Source organism: Empidonax traillii, unplaced genomic scaffold (assembly GCF_003031625.1).
Source record: "Empidonax traillii isolate 1590-97213 ecotype Southwest subspecies unplaced genomic scaffold, ASM303162v1 scaffold384:size1533304, whole genome shotgun sequence".
Taxonomy (NCBI): Eukaryota; Metazoa; Chordata; class Aves; order Passeriformes; family Tyrannidae; genus Empidonax; species Empidonax traillii.
This window is the reverse complement of record NW_020955577.1, coordinates 50,552-65,612: the sequence shown is the minus strand read 5'-3', so window position 1 is coordinate 65,612 and position 15,061 is coordinate 50,552. Positions and strand designations below refer to the sequence as shown.

General features: G+C 37.3%; 1 protein-coding gene across 1 annotated transcript in view; it reads right to left on the bottom strand.

Annotated features, from left to right (window-relative positions):
• Nucleotides 1-15,061, bottom strand: part of CDK14 (cyclin dependent kinase 14) — a 229,171-nt gene that overhangs the window by 171,020 nt on the left and 43,090 nt on the right. Inside the window, exon 4 of the mRNA XM_027893192.1 lies at nucleotides 7,062-7,156. Coding sequence (XP_027748993.1) covers nucleotides 7,062-7,156 — 95 coding nt within the window. The remainder of the gene's footprint in view (nucleotides 1-7,061; nucleotides 7,157-15,061) is intronic.

Genomic DNA, 15,061 nt, shown 5'->3' with positions numbered 1-15,061 from the left:
TGGATAGCACAGACAGGTCTACACAAGCTCAACTGGCACAAGAACCTTTGCTATGCTGGTGTGAGGGACAAAAAAACCCAGGCCATCTTCAGAGCAGGAAAAGACCAGTGTAAACACTTCTTTTAAAAGCTTCCACATCATACATAGACCTCTCTTCACCCTGGCTGAATGACTTTTTCCTGTCATGCATCCTAATCCTAACTGTCCATGCATGATTGCAAAATTAATAAAAATTTTATAGGGAAAATTGCTGTTCAGACTGCAAGGCAGACAAGAAAAAATGATGCTTCCATGGATTAGATTCTCTTTACTCCAGGTATTAAAATAAGAAAAAATGAAAAAGGTTTTTTAGCTTTCAAGAGGTGGCTCTGTTTATTACTCAGGCTTGATCCTTGGTTCCTACTTTTCACCATTCTTTAATTATTTTTTATATCACAAAACTATAAACATAGTATAAAGATATCTGCAACTATTGATTTACTCATTCTGACTTCAGGATTTTACTACTATTATTTCATCAGAATTGCTCACCCCAAGTTTCTGGTTTTAGAGATTTCATATATGTACTTTTTATCAATATGATTAAATTAGTACAAAGCTACATACTACTGGTTCAGGGAGGAAAAATCTATTTCAAATATTTAGAACCATGGTAATCATCACTCTCCAAACAGCCAGGTTTTGGGTTGGTGTTTTGTTGGTTTGTTTGTTTTTTCAATCTACACTTACTAAATCAGAGCTCCGCATTTTAAGAGACATTAAATAATAGTAACAACTCATATTATTAAAGAGCCTGATAAAAAACAAGTTTAATTAGACTGGACAGTCTCTAGTGCAAGTTTAGATACTGTCAGCTTTCACCCCAGAGGGACTTGGGGAATGCCAGTTTATTACTGAAATTAAAAGATAAGGAATGTGTAGGATACCACCAGAACTACCAACAGTAGAGCTGTCCAGAAATCTATAACATAGAAATAATCATTTAAAAAGAAAAACAAACAAAACCAAACAAAAACAACAACAAAAACAAAACCAAAACAAAACAAAAATGCAACTAAACAAAAAAACCCTACAATTAGAAGGATTTTTTTTATTTTGTCTAAAGTAGTAAAATAAACTGATTTGTTTTTTTCTTCAAAAAGAAAATATATTAATCTTACCTATATCTCCTATCAATGACATGTAATTCTGCTGATTATTTGCCTAAACTGTTCTTAAAAACTGACAGTATTAGAGAAACTATCCCCCCCTTAGTAGTTTCTTTAGTGCTTTGTTATTGTTTCCATGAAAGAGACATTCCTAGAGTTTAATCTTTTTCTTTCTTACTGCTATTTCAGATTGTCTTATTTTATCCTCTTTACCATTCACACAGAAATAGGTCACTGACTTTTGCTATATTTAAAGGTTGTAAACATCTCATCCCTTTTTTTCCTCCGACTCTGAAGAGCCCTACTTATTTTGACTTTTCCTTAGAAGCCTTTATTCTCAATGTTTACTCATTCTTGTCTTTTTTCCCCTCAGGTCTCCAGCTGATTCATCTCTTCTTTGTGCATACAAATTTACCATTTAGGATGGTGGCCTTACCTGTACCAAGTGGAGTGTCATCACTGGCATATCTACTATGCATACGCATCCTACTACAATCACGTTTGACATTTTTATCTGTAATTTAGGAAAAAAATCCAATTGAGATCTATCAGAAGATAGAATATCTCATGTGATTTCCAATATTGCATCCATCTGCTCAACTCTAGGTGTTTCTTATGCTTTGATTTTGCTATGGGTGTAATTTTTGGTTTGTTTTTTTTAAATACTTACATGAATACACTTGTTAATAAAAAGAAGAATAAATAATGGATGTCAATTATTAAATAGCATCTATTGTATGCACCGCATACTACAAATCTAACCCCTATTTGGTAAGGTTATAAAAAAAACTTAAATTGCACAAAAAACAGGCATTCAGATACACACATCCTCCCAGTCTGTTGGACTGTAAATCTTGATTAATCTTATTAACACATCATTAGCATGTGCCCTCTGTATGAAGTCTACAAAACTTTTGAGAGGTCCTGCAAAGTCAGGATGATGAGGCAAACTGAGTAACATCTTTCCTCCTCCTGCTAGACACGTGCAAAGTTCTTAGCCTAGCATGAGTATTTTTATTTAAATTTAAATATAACTTTTCATTCCTTCTTTTCTGCTGATTCTCGTGTCTGGCACAGTCTTTACCTCTCGGCAAAGCACTAAGCAATTTCCTCCTGAAATCCCATTTGAATCCCTACCTCCCAAAGCTGATTCTGTTCGCATTTGCAGCCTATACCCGGACATCAGCGGCTCCTCTCTCTGATCTGCTCATTAAAACTTGAAAAACAAGGCTTTCCCAAGAGTAGTATTCCCTTACTGCCTCTTCTCAGTAGTAGGGGATTTCCTTTCTGTTTACTCTAAGCTTTGCTTTGTCATCTTTTTGACTGTGATTTAAGCAACACAACTCAGGGCAAACCTGGGGCACGAGGCTGGGATTAAACCAACAGGGGAACAGCTTCTTCCCTGGTCAAGGTAAATAGAAACTACAAAATTCAACTGCTCCCATGCTGGGAGCCCTCAGTGGCTCTTCCCCTTCCCAGAGTGGACAAGCAAGGGTGTTTGCCAAGAGGTGGCAGGAGGCATCTGGCTTGTTGCAGAGCTTCACTAGCTGTCCGTCCTTGCTTACTGGAGCTGGACAAGCACCTTCTCAAACGGAAAGAAAATTCCCTCTCATTTCACTTTCACAACAAAACAGTGTAATGCAGGCTCCAAATAAGTTCCACTATCAGTTAAGGATTAGAAGACTCCTCCTTCCTCCTTGTGCCCAGTTTTCATAATTTCCTCTAGGTGAATGATCCTAGTGATCAGAGCTCAAAAACAGTTCTGAGACACAACTGCTTTTCTCTGCTCTCTCATCCACTAAAATAATGTGCTTTTCTGGTCTGATAAACAGTATATATGTCAATTTCCAATAAGCATTAAAATAAGAAACTCGCACCTGCTTTTTTCTTACAGGAAATGGGAGGGTAATGTAACTAATGAACTTTATTAAGTAAACTCATTGTTTAACAACCTATTTTAGCTGCTGTAATGAAGCAATGAGAATTAAACTTTCTTCTTTAATGGAAAGTAATTTTTAAGAAGCAAAAACATACACACAGATGAAAATAGGCAAGGTAATTTAAAAGTCTTCAGTTTAATTACATTATTAGATTAGTCTGGAGCTTTTTCACCGTAGAGGCAGAAATAATATTAATCATAGCTCATACTTCCAAATGTGAGTGTATCTGTTCCTGTTTCAAATCTAGATCATAAATACTGAAAGCATGAGGTAAAGTATTGCTATACAAGATCACTTTTACATGTCAGGAATACACTGTTGCTTCATTTATTGATAATAATATACTTACATAATTACGCATAATACTAAAAACCTCATTAACCTTCTACAGAGCCTGTAGCAACAAGTATTGCTTAGGATTGCCTTTTACCAATTAAATGTTTCTAAATACAGTCATCTTCCTTTTAAATAAACAACTGAAGCAACAACGGTAGCAACTAATGATCATTTTAGAACAAACAGGTGTGAAACCATCTTCAGAGATCTCTCAGTATGTCTCAGATCTCACCTCTAAAACTTACCAACTCCTTGGGCAAAGCTGGCCATATCAGTGACACTTGCACTAAAGCCAGTGTACCCATAACATTTTCTCAACTAATACCTAAATGGAGCCTGGCAAGGAAGGGAACAAAACCCATGTGAACAGTCATACTGCTCCATTGAACTGGAAAGTGAACTGACCTTTTTCTTTGGAAGTCACTGCAGTCTCAGATACTATACTCAAAGTGTGCCAAAACTTCACATTTTATTTTCAGGTCCTGTTTAGTACATCCCAGCTAACTATACAGAAACCATTTTCTGTACCATTTATACATGAAAGACTATCAGCCCTTCAGGTTTTGTAGAGGAAATTCCAGGTAGCTCATTCTCAAAACTGCTGAGGTAACAAGCAATGGCTCTCAAGTCATCCAATGATAAAACTGAGCTCTAAGCTCCCTTCGCAATATGCTGATTTAAGAGTTAACAAAGAACACAAAGAAATAGTGCCTTACTAGTGCCTTACTAACAAGGTACTGTATACAATAAACTGTTCTCAGTTAAGTTCTTTCATTCAAAAGGAGTAAGCTCTCTTTCTCTTCTTCCACAGAAATATACAGCTTCACATTCACCACCAAAACCCTTATATGGAGAATGAACTTCTCCTGATCTTCAACTGTCAGATAGAATTTTTAAAGATTGACTCTTCTTGGTTCTGCGGACCACCAAGGTTAAAGAAAAAAAACCCTGGCATATTTTCTTCTGACAGACTTTCATATTAAAAAAAAAAATCTAATTTGAGGTACCCAGAGAATTTAATCATTGCCGTGTTTCCTTTCAGAGGCTATTCTGCTTTCAGGTTTTAACTTACAACTGCAATGTATTTTGCAATGAAAGGTGCTACATGAAATTAAATTTCATTCTACTCTTTCAGGGTCAGTGCTGAAACCAAACACCTCTGATAACCTCAGATGTTTCACCAGTATTATTTTCCCAATGGAATCATCACAGACCTAGCAACCCAAGTTTCCATTTTCAGAGAACTCTCAGGTCACTAACTGTTCATCCCTAATTTAATCATGACATCTCACTCAGCTGCTTTTTATTATGTTTGAAATGGTCAATAGTGATCAATAGCAATAGTGTATCAGTTCCATGATGTCACTTTATGAAATAAATAAAATTCAACCCCTTTTAGGTTTGTTAGGCTTCAATCATTCAAAAACGTACACCACCATGTAATTCTAATCACACGAATATTTTTACTTATTTCAGTGCAAATTACTCACATGACTGAACCAAACCACTTACAGGTGTTAAAATAACAACAAACCAGACATTACAGATATAGAGCTCAGTTACACCAATTACGTGGCTAGATTGCATAGTTAACAAGCCAAAATTTGTACATTTAAATGGGCAACTGTAATTTTTACCTCTGCACATTCATATTATGCACTGAATGGAAGCTTTTTAACAAAAGGAACAAAAGAGGTCATTGTGATCATGCAATTAAAACCTGTATCATGCACTCCCACAAGAATTCAATTCAGGTTACATGGACATTATCAGATAGCACTAGCTATTTGATCAGACTATAACTTTACCTAACAATGAAAACAGACTTCTGTGAAACAATTCTGTCATCTCAAGGCACAGAAGCATGTTACAATGTCATTATCATACAGTCCTCAGGATGTTTGGAGAGAACAAAGTACCCTTCCCTTTTTTTCTGAGCACCACCTTGAGAGACTGCCCACAAGCCAAAATACTAAAATATTACTTGAATCAGTTCAAGAAACCATTACAAAAAAAGATCCTAGAACAGTCTCAATAGCTACCAAACACCATGGGAATAAAAAGGTGCAACCACCAGCCCCATTGATCCCAATGACACCTTGTTGAAAAACAAATAGCTAAGTGAATGTAGAAGAATGTGCCACTGCATGAAGATTAGTTTATGTCCATACTTAATCACGGACAGCACCATGATATTACACATGACTGGGAGCCAGAGTCTGTAAACAACCCTCCTCGATATAAAATCCAGAAATTTTACGTTACTATAATAGGCAAAACCATCTATTTCACAGAGAAACATATTCTATATATCTCATTTCTCAGCTAGTGCTGATGAATACAGCTAAATACAGCTGCTGATAAAAGGACTGCAAAATGTATTCATGCAAAGACATGCAAATAAGTCTACACTGACCATTATATAAAATTAAATATCAGGACTTTTCCTGTGCTAATTCAGTGTGTAAGGAACAGAAGAATCACTGATTTTAAGAAAAGGAATTATATTTTTATTAATATTCCAATACCTAAGATAAAAAAATAGGTACTGTATACAAACACTCTGCAGGTTGCTGTAGCTGAATACCCACACCATCACATTGTAGCACTCTAATGTACATAGACAAGGTGAACAGCTTCTCCAGACAAGATGCTGTGATTCTGTGTGCATTATCGCACCCAAATTAAGGCTTCCTCACAAGAAAAACACAAAAAATATTCCACTTGTCTTAAGCAGAGACGTACTAAGACTAGAGCTACTAATCACTGTACTTTATAAATGCAGTGTCTTACAGACAACAACACAATAATAGATATGATACTGAAAATCTAGCTGTCTCTAATCTCATTTGTTTCTTTTAAATTACATGTTCTTGGACCCATCTGTGAAAGCTGGGAGGTTAATTATGATAGTACATTGCATAATTCCACAGCTAAATGCTGAAGTAGTTCTACATAAATGCCATATGTTTGTCTTAGAAAAACTGAAAAGATTAATTAAGAGGCCAAGGCCAATACTTTGGAAAGTATTACTCTGAACACAATTAGATCCTCACACTGCATACTATGTAAATTGAAGTTTTAATTAGTAGGTAAAACATTAGTCATGGCAAAATAAAAAAAGTCCAAATTCTCAATTGCATGCAACAGACTCTGTTTTTTACTGATATTGCTTATAAAAAGAGACTCTGCACAAGCCAGTCACAACACAAGCCATTTAAAGTTGGTACATGCTTTTCATGAAGGAACTACCTGTTAAGCACTTTAGTCCTGTTCTGCTTTCCTACATATCCTCACCCATTTTAAACTTACTTGATCACATTAATAAAGAAAAAGCTCCAATAAAAAAACTATGACTAGGAAGCAGAGTAAGGTACCAGCTTGAAAAGTCACTTCAACAGTATAAGGTCCTTCAAAAGCCCTAGTAGCCACTTCTCCATCTCTGAATCTGGTTTAGCCCAGCTTTTCACATTTAGCCCACTTCACTACAAAGCATCATCTCTCATAGGCACCACTCTCCTGAAGAAAGTAAAGGTTATTTTGGCTTGATTCATAGATTACTGATGGTAAAGAGAGCATTTCCATCAAATTCGATACTCTCTGGACCATATCTAGAACATATAGTTACTTTACTCACCACATATTCAAACACAAGTGTCAAGGTTTCCTTGGTGTGAATGATGTCATGAAGAAGCACAATGTTTGCATGTTTCAATCCTTTCAAAAGAGAAGCTGAAAAGCAAAACAAATATGTTATCTTAAAAAAAATCCAAATACTTTACATTGATTGGCTTTCGTTTTTTAGTGACTTAGATGAGCTTCATAACCTGACAACCAATCGTACATTAGTATCTTCTATGTTCATAAATTCCACATATTCAGTGTGTTTGAAGATCACACCTTCCAATTCAATGCTATTTTATCCACCTTGCTGGTCAAACTCAACCTCACTCTGAGGCCAAATTGAGCTGTGGCTAGAGACACTTTCCCTACACAGCCTCCTCTAAGTGAATCAGTCATGTCTACTCAACCAGACACAAATCTGCTTCTACACTCAAGGATAATTTTTTTGTCTCAAATGAAAGTCAGGCATACCTTTTCAAAACATTGTCTTTCTTATCCAACACAACAGAGCTGCTGTATAAACAAAGTGCAGCATCTATCCCAAGAATAGTGTTTTAAGCTATAATTCTTCTTTCTCTCAAATGTAACACAGGTTTGATGGAATTATTTGTATTAGCCTACGAGAATAAATACATGCTATTTTCTCACTTATTTTTTCAATGACATTAGCTTATGTTTTCAGAAAAGACAAATAAATATTTATTCAGTGAACTTTCAGGTAATTTCCATTAAATTTTTTTTACACCACAATACATATTTAATGTTCACACCATATTACATATTTAATGTTGCACAAGACATGGCATATTTTAGCAATATACGTTGACACGCTATATGTTGTTACCAATGTCATTTTGTCATCAGTGCCTTGTCATCTCACACATACATCTGAGCAGGACTATCAGTCACCCCAGCAAGAAAATAATATGGCCTTAAGCTGTGCCAGGGGAGGTTTATGTTAGATATTAGGAAGAAATTTTTTACAGGGCGAATAATCAGACAATGGAATGGGCTGCCCAGAGAGGTGGTGGATTCACCGTCCTGGGAGGTTTTTAAGATAAAACTGGATGTGGCACCGAGAGGTACCACGATGGTGTTGGATGGAGTTCTGGACTTCATGACCTCGGAGGTCTTTTCCAACCTGGTTGATTCTGATTCTATAATAGATATAAAGACATGCAAATAAGTGGCATATTTCTAAACTGAAAAATATGCAACATGTTTCTGTCACCCTCCTTATTCTGTCAAAGCAAATAATGAAAGACCAAATGTGTGTCTCAATTCTTTACTATGCAAAATGGAGACTAAGGAGCTTCCACAGCACTATTATCCCTTGCTGTCCTATTAAGGATGTTTTGAGGGTGTTTCATCAGGCAGAGGCAACTCCAGGGGTTTCAAAACAGGCTAAGTACACATCATCTCTCATACTGGTCTTAAAGAGATCAGACAAGTTTATCACTCTTGGAAGCAACACAAAAGCAACTCGGCTGCATCAGTGTTTGTCCATGAGCATCCTCAGCAGCAATGGAGTTCACACTAGGCAGAAAGTAGATAGCAAAGGGGAAAATATCATAAAGCTGCTTCAAAGTATTACCAGAGATATCCTGATGACAGGACTGCAAACCTGCAAGCAAGCTCCATGACCTGGAATGAGGCAACCCTTCAACCTGGCTGAATAGGTGAGAAGAAATGTTTCAAAGGAGTTTGCTTTGGCCTGCACTCCACAGCTCACGCTATTTAGAAAGTCATCAGTCTTTTCTGTGCTCTGAGTATGTTGATACTGAATTGTATATCAGCTATTGTAATTACAATTAAACTTGTTAAACATTTAATCAGTGCATGTCTAGCAACTTTTAACATTCCACAAATCGAGCAGAAACAACTTTTCTAGCGTGAGAAATACTCATTTCTTGATATATTTGAGAGAGGACAAAGTCATCAAACAAAACTACTTTATTAAATGAGTCAGGTGAATCGGGTGTCTCTCTCTCCAGGGAGGCACACCACTGACCAAAATGGGTGACCTTTGCCCCAGGTCTCCCTCCCCCATTCCCCCTTCATCTTCTTCCTTTTTTTGGCAAATCTTTACCATAGCCTTTCCTATTGGTCCTTAACAACTCTGTGCATGTGCAAGGAACAATCTAAACCATATCTAAGCAATAAGCAGCTACAAGCAAGAAACAAGGGTTTCTTGCCCCTCACCCCTTCAAGTCACTCTGGCTTTAGCAAAACATCGCTTTATTTCTCACAGTAGGATCCTCATCTTATAATTTGGAGAATTTCTTGGAGCAAAAGCTCAGAGAGATTTGGATATGTTGGGTTTTTTTGAAAAGAGAACAATGAAAAACTGCTACTGAAAAAAGGGACGTATACAAATAACAGATGACGAAACAACTGTTCTGAAAGGTATCTTCTACCAGAAACAAGAACTTTAAACTTTGGGGAAACCCTGAGAAGAGTTCACCTGAAGTAACTGAGATTTCACCATTTCTTCCCTCAATCCTTGTCAAATGACCATACATGCAGAGACACTGGGAACATAAAAACTGTCTCCTGTGGAACTGTAATAGTATTTATGACCCCTGTCAACTTTTGCTGTTCAGATCATCACCTGAGGCCTTTAATTCCTCTAACTGGTCATTACTTTGCTGCTAGAATCTGTATATAAGTCTTTAAAGCTTAAACAGTACATTGAAAGCAGCTTACCCTGAGGTGTTTGCAAATACTGTCCTCTTCAGACCCCTCCCCCACTTTTATTTATCTTCTCTAATATACAGTTCTCCCCTTTTACAGTCTTAATATTCAACATCTGCCATATATTACAAGAACTACAAAATATCACCTGCAGGATGAAATTTCTATCTTCTTCATTAGGCCAAGTGAAATATAGTAGACAATATAGCACAGGGAGCAAAATCATCTTAATTGCACTAATTTATACCACAGAAATAAGCAATTACACTATCAATTTATATTGTGAGAAACCAAACATAACTGGTGAAAGCAAGAGAATTACTCCGTGTGCTCGTCTATCAGGACTCTTACCAGATTGCCTGCCTTTGTGAAAACACTGCTTTGCTTCTTAAAAAAAAAAAAAAAAAAAAAAAAAAAAGGAGGGGTGGGGGAGGAAATTAAACAGAGAAAAAAAAAGTTGTCTGAAATAAGAAGGCTCTTTCTTCCCCCACAGAGTACTTTAAAAACAAAATTAAATATGAACCGATGCTCATATAGGGTTTTTTTCCAGGAAAAACAGCCTTTCAGAACAGATGACCAATACACCTCCTCTTTTGGGCAAGTTTTTACTCAAAGGGGATAGAACTTTGGATGAACTCCACTAATTCAAAAACAAACCCCAGAAATTCACATCCAAAAGAATAAAAAGAGTCTAGGGAATCTATCAGCGTCAACCTGAGACAAGACTGACTTTACCTTTGAAGCTGCCAATGCAGCTGCTACTGGGGCTCGGTGAGAAGTCAGGTGTTGCTGTGCCTGGTGTTAGTTCTAGAATAAAATAATTCTCCCAGAGAACACCATCTCCATCCAGTGATTATCACCCACAGATTTCACACAGGGTCATGATAAAAAGACTAAAATGCTGTTGAAAAAGCATTGCATCAACTCACAAAAAGTGGAACTAATGTACTAGTACTCGCTGTATCCTTAACATGTATTTTTAATAATGAAATTATACAATGCTGCTTCAAAACTGCTGGCACTCTTTTTTTACCCTTGGTATTAAATGTAAGATAAACAGATGGCAGCACTTTTAATTAATTTCCCTAAAGAGTTCCGAAGAAGTAAAGCAGCAAACAATGTTAAAATGCTTTTTAAAAAACACTTTGAAAAAATATTATATGGGTTTGAATTGCCAGGTGCTTATTCTGTCACCTGTATTTGCACAGTCCCTCACAGCAAATTCTAACAGTAAAAAACAGGGAAGATGAATTGTTGACATACTTTAACAATTAACAACATCCAAGATGATAATTTCTGTTACTTGTATGCAAGTTCATGACCTGAGCTGATAAATGTACCAACACTCAGCACTTTTCATCAAGGGCTAATAACCATATTTGCATACTTAAAGGAAACACATTGCATTTGCTTGAATAACCATCATAGACTTCTCCAACAAGGGGATGCTCTCATCTATTATGAGCTGCTGGCAAGCTGCCATATCGCTTGTGTTGGTCAAGGAGATTTTTTGCTGTTCCCAGATGAGCTGAATTCTAAAGTACACTCACTCTACGAGCAAGGCAAGCCAGATGGACTACAGCCAACTCTTACCCAAAACCTGAGTAGCATCAGTAAATCAGTGCTTTGCTCCCTGCGGGGTTTACAGCATCAGCTCAAGCTTGACACTCCATTAACAAAGCCTTGAGATTTTTAGATCAGCCTCAGCTTGGAAGTGTTCTGAGAAAGGTTATTCCCGCGTCTCTATAAAGTAACATTTCACAGCTGCATGACAAAATCAACAAAAGTAACTGTTACTGTTGACTCCCAGGCCACACAGAAGAACTTTTCACTAGCAAAGATAATACTTTTGGACATGGCAAGTACATTAAGCTTGAACATTAATTATGGCCCTTTGATCATCCATTCAGTCTTTCAGTTCCTGACCACCACTTTATTCTCACTTCCTGGGAGTGAGAACTACAGCCCTAGATAAAAAGACCGTCACCCATGATTTCTGAATTGGCTGACATTTCAGTGACATGGAAGCTTTTCTCAATAGCGGAAGAAGAACTCAGCCTCATGCTGCTCATATTCACCATAATGTACAGCTGCTGATGACGCTCTCTCGTATTTCCTAATATATGCAAAGGCTGCGATACTCCCAACATTTTTCTAAAATGTAAAACAATAAAAATGCCTGCTTTCCTCAGTATACGGTAGTAGGGGTGTCCTCTGGGGTTACCATGCACCAGTGACAACTACTGCCCATATTGCTATTCCCATGCAGTGCTCACCCTTTCTCAGTGTCACTCTAGGAGGACATCTCTCATTGGGAGACATTTACTCTTGAAGACTGCCCACCATGGCAGCTTGCACTTCTCTAATACTGTTAGTGCAACTATGCATCTTTGCTACCCTGTTGGATTTCTGAGATGCCAAAGCGCACACAATCTATTCAGTAACACAGATTTGTGAAAGCAAGTAAGCTGCTGTGCTTCAGAGCCAAACAACTTATTTTTAAAATTCTGCAGCTTGTCACACACAGCAGACATAACGGTGCTCTCTGTCAGAGTGCCAACTTCCTTGCATAAACAGTTAGGTTCAGTCTCTGAGCTCTCCTGGAAAGGCACCTTTAGTGAGAAAACATTCATGGAGTTTTTTTCCTATCATCACGTGTTCTGAACAAACATATTCAAATGTGTCTTACTGCCTGCACAAACTACAAAAGTTCTGCTTCCCTCCCAGCAACTTATGTTTCAATCTACACATCTTTTAGAGCAATTTTTAAAATTTGGCCTGAGAGCATAATGTCCCTTATACTTTTGATCCACTTCCCACATAGCAGGGCTTTCTGTGTGCAAAATGTTACTTAGAATTCTACCACAGAGAGGGGAATTCAGTACTCTGTTGGTTTTGCAGTAATAAATGTGCAGAAATTTCCTTCTCAGAAATGCAGACACCAAATCTACACTTTGCTATTTTCCAGTTCACCCATCTGAAATGATTTACTACAAGCAAATGCATTGCTTTTGTACAATATTAATATAATAATATTCAATTCAGTGAAAACTGTACATTCTTGATGAGACCACACTGATCAGACATTTCCCATCTTCTCACCACAGGATATATTCTGCAGAATGATCATTATTTATAGTACATATCTTATCCCAAGTAATTGATTTTAGAGCTGCACACCTACAAATGCACAGAATTGGTCGGCTTCCACTCTGATCTTAGTGAACACAGTGCAGTGTTCCACTTTGAAAATTTTTTAGGAGGAAGTTTCTTAACAAATTTCGAAAGATTTTGTGAGCTACAGGAAGACAAAAAAGCAGAAGAGCAAACTTTAGATGGGTTATTATGTAAGCATAGGTCAATTACCTTCTTTGCAGCTAATTCCAACCTCATGGCAATCTCTTCTAGATTTAACAAATGGTCTTTATTCTAGTTTTCATTAAGTCAAAAAAAGGACAGTCTGGCATTAAGGAAGCACACAGTGCTTCACAGGCTTGCAAGAAAGGATTTGGTAGTCCTTCAACTGTAGGCTGCTCTGCTGCAGATTGATCAAATTAGCTGCACCTACCTCCTTAGTTTACATTCAGGCTTACATGAGTGGCCTGAACATTTAACCATGTACTTTTTTATTTGTGAAATTTCTACTTCTTGAAAGTGTAGCGTGCTATTAAAGAAGAAATAGAGGAAAAGTGTGTGTGTAACAATACACAGGCATCTTCAAAGCTGCTTCTTGCTACAGCTGTAGTTCCCTAAGCAAACGGCAAGTCACAAACCTGCTGAAACCTCTTTGCCTATTGAACTGGAACAAAACACTGGAAGGACTGATCAAATAAGCTCTGAAAAGCACTACTATGTATTATTCTAACAGTTATACAGAAGACTGCTGCCATATGAAATAAATGTCTCTTTCGTTACATTCTAGATATAAATTCATGCACTGTGTATGGTTTCCAGTACTCTGCAGACACAAGTACAGATGGAGGTTAAAAATAATGAGACATCATCCTATTAAAGTCAGACTCTTGTGGAAACCAACTGCAATATGCTACTCCTATCTTGTAGCAGCCAGTCATATCTTGCCTTCACTGTCCATTTCAGTATTCAAGAGGAGGAAACTGTGTAAACCAAAAATATGCAGCGTGTACAGAAAACAACTCTATAATGCAGGTAGCATGTGAAAACAGGAATCTTTCTATTACTTTTTTATGCTCACATAGCATGACTGGGACTAGTAGTACAATTTCTAAAACCATCACTGGCTGTTATTAGTCTTGTTATGGTGATGAATTTCAGGCACTGTCTTCACATAAATATCTATCTACATTAGGATGACTTTAAATTTTCAGTCTAAACAGTTCCTCCCAAAAAACAGGTTTTAGTAGCAACTTCCATAACCCACTGAGTAACTTTCCCTTTAAAAAAACCTCAAACCTCTAAACACCATATTTTGGAGTAGAGACTCAAAGTCTGGAAATATAGAGGCCTTTAAAATAGAAATACACACTTTGCCATCTCCATGAAAATTCTCTAAATTTGGTCAGGTTGTAACTTTTAAAATTGCTTCTTTGGGTCAGCCTCATTATCAGCATTGTGAAAGGAAGGAGAAAGATGGAAGAAGGGGGAGATGGCACAGAAAGCCATGATTCACAGTGGAAGCTGGGATGGTTGGGTAAAGAGAAAGAAAAGCAGAGGATACATTTTTTTTTCACAGGTAGAAAACCACAGGAAGTGAAAAGTAATACCATGTAGACAAGACAGAAAAGGGATGGGGCACTCCCACACTGGGTGGGCAAACATACAGGGGGAAGTACACAAGAGCCTGCAGACACTAGCTCATATTCTCCACTGATCTCCATAACAGAACTCAAGATTTCCACAGAATACCAACCCACTGCTTTCAGCAGGAATCAATGAAAATGCCTGGCAGTTTCCCGCATTCTCCTCCAACTTTCAACAGCTATCACTACCATTTCAGGTCAAGTAGGATGTGTCCATACAAGAGCTAGCAAACACAATGAAACGTAATGCAAAAAGCAGAAAATGGAATATGGATTTCCACTTGCTTTTTCAAACACTTAGAAGAGTATATAAACAAAAATCCAAATTAAAATACAGAATGCCATCCCAAGTGCTCAAAACAAAGATAGACTACAATTACAGGGACTGCTGCAATGAAAACCCATCTTCTCCAAGATACACATTCCTGATGTCACTACCAGGAGATAAGCCAGCTCACAGCTGCTTCATATCTATCTTGCTTTTATCTCACACTTCCACAACCTGTAAATTCACAGCCTAACTTATCCTGCAGTGGCCAAC